The 3,110-nt window shown below is 39.5% G+C and overlaps 1 protein-coding gene across 1 annotated transcript; it reads left to right on the top strand.

Annotated features, from left to right (window-relative positions):
* Positions 1 to 1,065: 1,065 nt before the first annotated feature.
* Positions 1,066 to 1,554, top strand: LOC107489484 (uncharacterized). Its single transcript, XM_016110237.1, has one exon. It carries the CDS (start codon positions 1,066 to 1,068, stop codon positions 1,552 to 1,554), a length of 489 nt encoding a protein of 162 aa, XP_015965723.1.
* Positions 1,555 to 3,110: the final 1,556 nt, after the last annotated feature.

The raw sequence follows: 3,110 nt of genomic DNA on the forward strand, positions 1-3,110 counted from the left end.
ATATCCTCTACCAAAGGCTTCACAAACACCTTCCTAGCCATCATGAGAATTAACTATACTACATGGCATCATCAAGTTCCAAAAGGCGAAGAGGAAAGGAACCCATGGAGCAGCCTTCCTTCGACGCCGGGAGATTCAGAACAACCTTCCATGAGCTCGAGTTCGAACGATTAAAGGACAAGAAGATACTGCCTGAATCAACATTCCAGTTCAATGAAGATGAATGTCCACAAATTCGGGAGAAGATTGAGAAAAGGGGTTGGCAAAAGCTCACTAACCCAGAAGCAAGGGTAAATGCAACTCTCATCAGGGAATTTTATGAAAATATGGTTAGAGAAAACAAGACCATAACCCCCACCTTCAAAAGCTATGTAAGAGGAACAGAGGTAGATTTCAGCCCAAATGCTATAATTAGAACTCTTCATCTTAAATCACCACACTTTGTTGAGCTCAGGTACCAAGAAAGAATGAACAATGGCCCCGACAATGATGAACTGGAAGAAATTGTAGGTGACATATGCATTGTGGGATCTGACTGGGAAAGGTATTCGGATAAGAGATACCATTTCATCAGGAGAGGAGACCTCATCCCAGAAGCCAAGGGATGGTTTGAGCTTGTGAGACGATCTATCCTTCCAACTGCAAACAATTCTGAGGTCAACATTGCTCGAGCTACCATGGTACATTGTTTAATAAAAGGTGGAAGCATCAATGTACACGAAATTATAGCTGAAGGAATCCAAGAATCAGCGGAGAAGAAAGATTCAGGTGCTAGACTTTGTACCCCAGCACCATCCTTAGATTATGCATGAAAGCCAAGGTAGTCTTTGAACTTGGGTAGGTCTTGGGAGATCACTTACACTCCAACGCATAACCCATGTGACTCCAGCTGAACAGCAGAAAAGACCCCATATAAGGAAGAGGACATCAGAAGAAGCACAAGAGGAATAACCTATCCAAGAAGAAACCCAACCAACAGGACATCATCAAGATAGGTATTATGACCCAACCAACATCAATTTAGGTCACATCCGAGGAGCCATTGACGATATATCAAGAATATACATGGAAGGACAAGAACAACAATTGCAATTTCAATCTCAGAGAATGGATCGTCAAGAGGAAATGCTAACAAATTGGATGAATCAACAAAGGGAATGGCAGAAACAGCTAATGGAGCAGCAACAAGAGTACTACTCTCAGCTTACTCAAGCCATCAGTCAAGTGTCTGAAAGGCAAGAAAGCCAAGATAAACGCCTCCAGGAACTCAATCAACGCCAGATGACTCAAATGAAAGCATTCAACAAATTCAGCGTACTCAATGAAGGAAGGCAACTGCATCGAGAAGAATTCATCATCAACACTCAAGAAAGGTTAAACTATATGACTGAGCATATGCATCACTTGCACCCTGACATCCCAAGTTATGAGGCAGTTCACAAGAACTTAACAGAACAAGAAGAGGGGAAGGTGAAACAGCAAGAAGAAGATGGAGGATGCCGGTTTCTGGAAAAAGCTGATGGGGAAGCGCAAGGGGAATGGAGACTCAAGTAATCAAGGAGAATCCCAAGGGAGCAAAAGATCATGAGCAGGCCAACAAGTGAGAGGTGGTGAAGTTCCTTCTTAGTTTACCTTTTTCAAAGCTTTAAATAAGGAAAATCATGTATGAAATAGAACATGCTTCCATGAGTAGTTTAGGAATTTCAATTCTGCATTTAGGTTTCGTTGCTTAGGTTAAGTGTGCTAGCTTAATGTCTTGAGTGTTCACTTTCATCTTTCTTACTTGTATGCTTGTCTCTTTAAGTTAATCAAAAAGAAAATGTTATGAAAAGAACAAGAGTGGAGTATTTTGTGAAGTACATTCTGAATGTTTATGGTAGGTTGATTAGTAAGCTAAGTTGGTTCACCAAAGAAGGAAAGAAAGCAACTATCTATCCTAAGTCCTTTGTTTGAGACACACCCTTTGAGACATGCTAAATAATAAGATCCCAATAAGAAAAGAGAAAGAGCAATAAAAGTGAAAAAGAAAGAGACACAATAAGAAACAATGCTAGGCATCAAGGGTTTCAAAATTGAGGCATGTGTCTGTGGTGTCTATGTACAAAGGATATACTTGGATGAATAAGCTCTTAGGGGTGCATTATCACTTGGTAACTTGGATTAACTAATATGGGATTATCAGCTGAAAGTCCACTATCAAGAGTAACATTTGCTACAAAATACTTAGTAACCCAAAGAGGTGCTGGACACCAAGGTCTCAAGAAAGGAAAATAACAAACCATATGCCTGTGGTGTGTATGTATGAGGGAAATAGACTTGAGGGAGTAAGTCCTTAGGAAACCAACTGGTTTGGGAGTGTTGGCTGAAAGCTTATCATAAAGAGTCGCCCTCTTACAAAGCACTTAGCAAAAAGAAAAATAAACTTTGAAAAAGAAGGAAGGATCAATTAGAAAGAAGTCTTAAAAAGTGCAATCAAGAAAGTGACTAAGGATTTGATAAAGGCTTGAAACCTAAAGGGAAAGAACCTAAGTTGATATGCATGAAACCCCATAAACCAGGAATGCTACTTCTATTTTATCTTCTTGTTATTTCATTTCATTCTTCTTATGCTTCAGTACTTGCTTAGGGACAAGCAAGCTTTAAGTTTGGTGTTGTGATGCCAGGGCATCTAGGTCAGTTTTACTGACCTTTTCTTTACTGTTTTAGGGTAGTTTCATGCATTTTTTCAGTGAATAAGGCAAGTTTTGGATGAAATTACACTTACACCTTGATTCAAGCAACTTTTGTGAACTTTACATAATTTCATGAGTATTTTGCTAGAATTGCATGATAAATTGATGATGCATAATCTCATGACTTTGGCTAGAGCTTTGATGCACTTTAATTGCCTGTTTTCAGGGCAAAGGAAGCAAGGAAGAACCACGTTAGTATTCACGTTAACCTAGTTAACGTGAACACTAACGTGGAATGGTAAAGCTTGCAACGTTAATGAGAAAAGTGATCACCAATAACGCCTGCGAAGCCATCCAAAGCTCACGTAACTTGCCACATTAACTAAGTTAACGTGGTAGTTAACCTAGAAGAAAAAGGAACTCCAACATTAAGAGAAA

Source organism: Arachis duranensis, chromosome 5, assembly GCF_000817695.3.
Source record: "Arachis duranensis cultivar V14167 chromosome 5, aradu.V14167.gnm2.J7QH, whole genome shotgun sequence".
Taxonomy (NCBI): Eukaryota; Viridiplantae; Streptophyta; class Magnoliopsida; order Fabales; family Fabaceae; genus Arachis; species Arachis duranensis.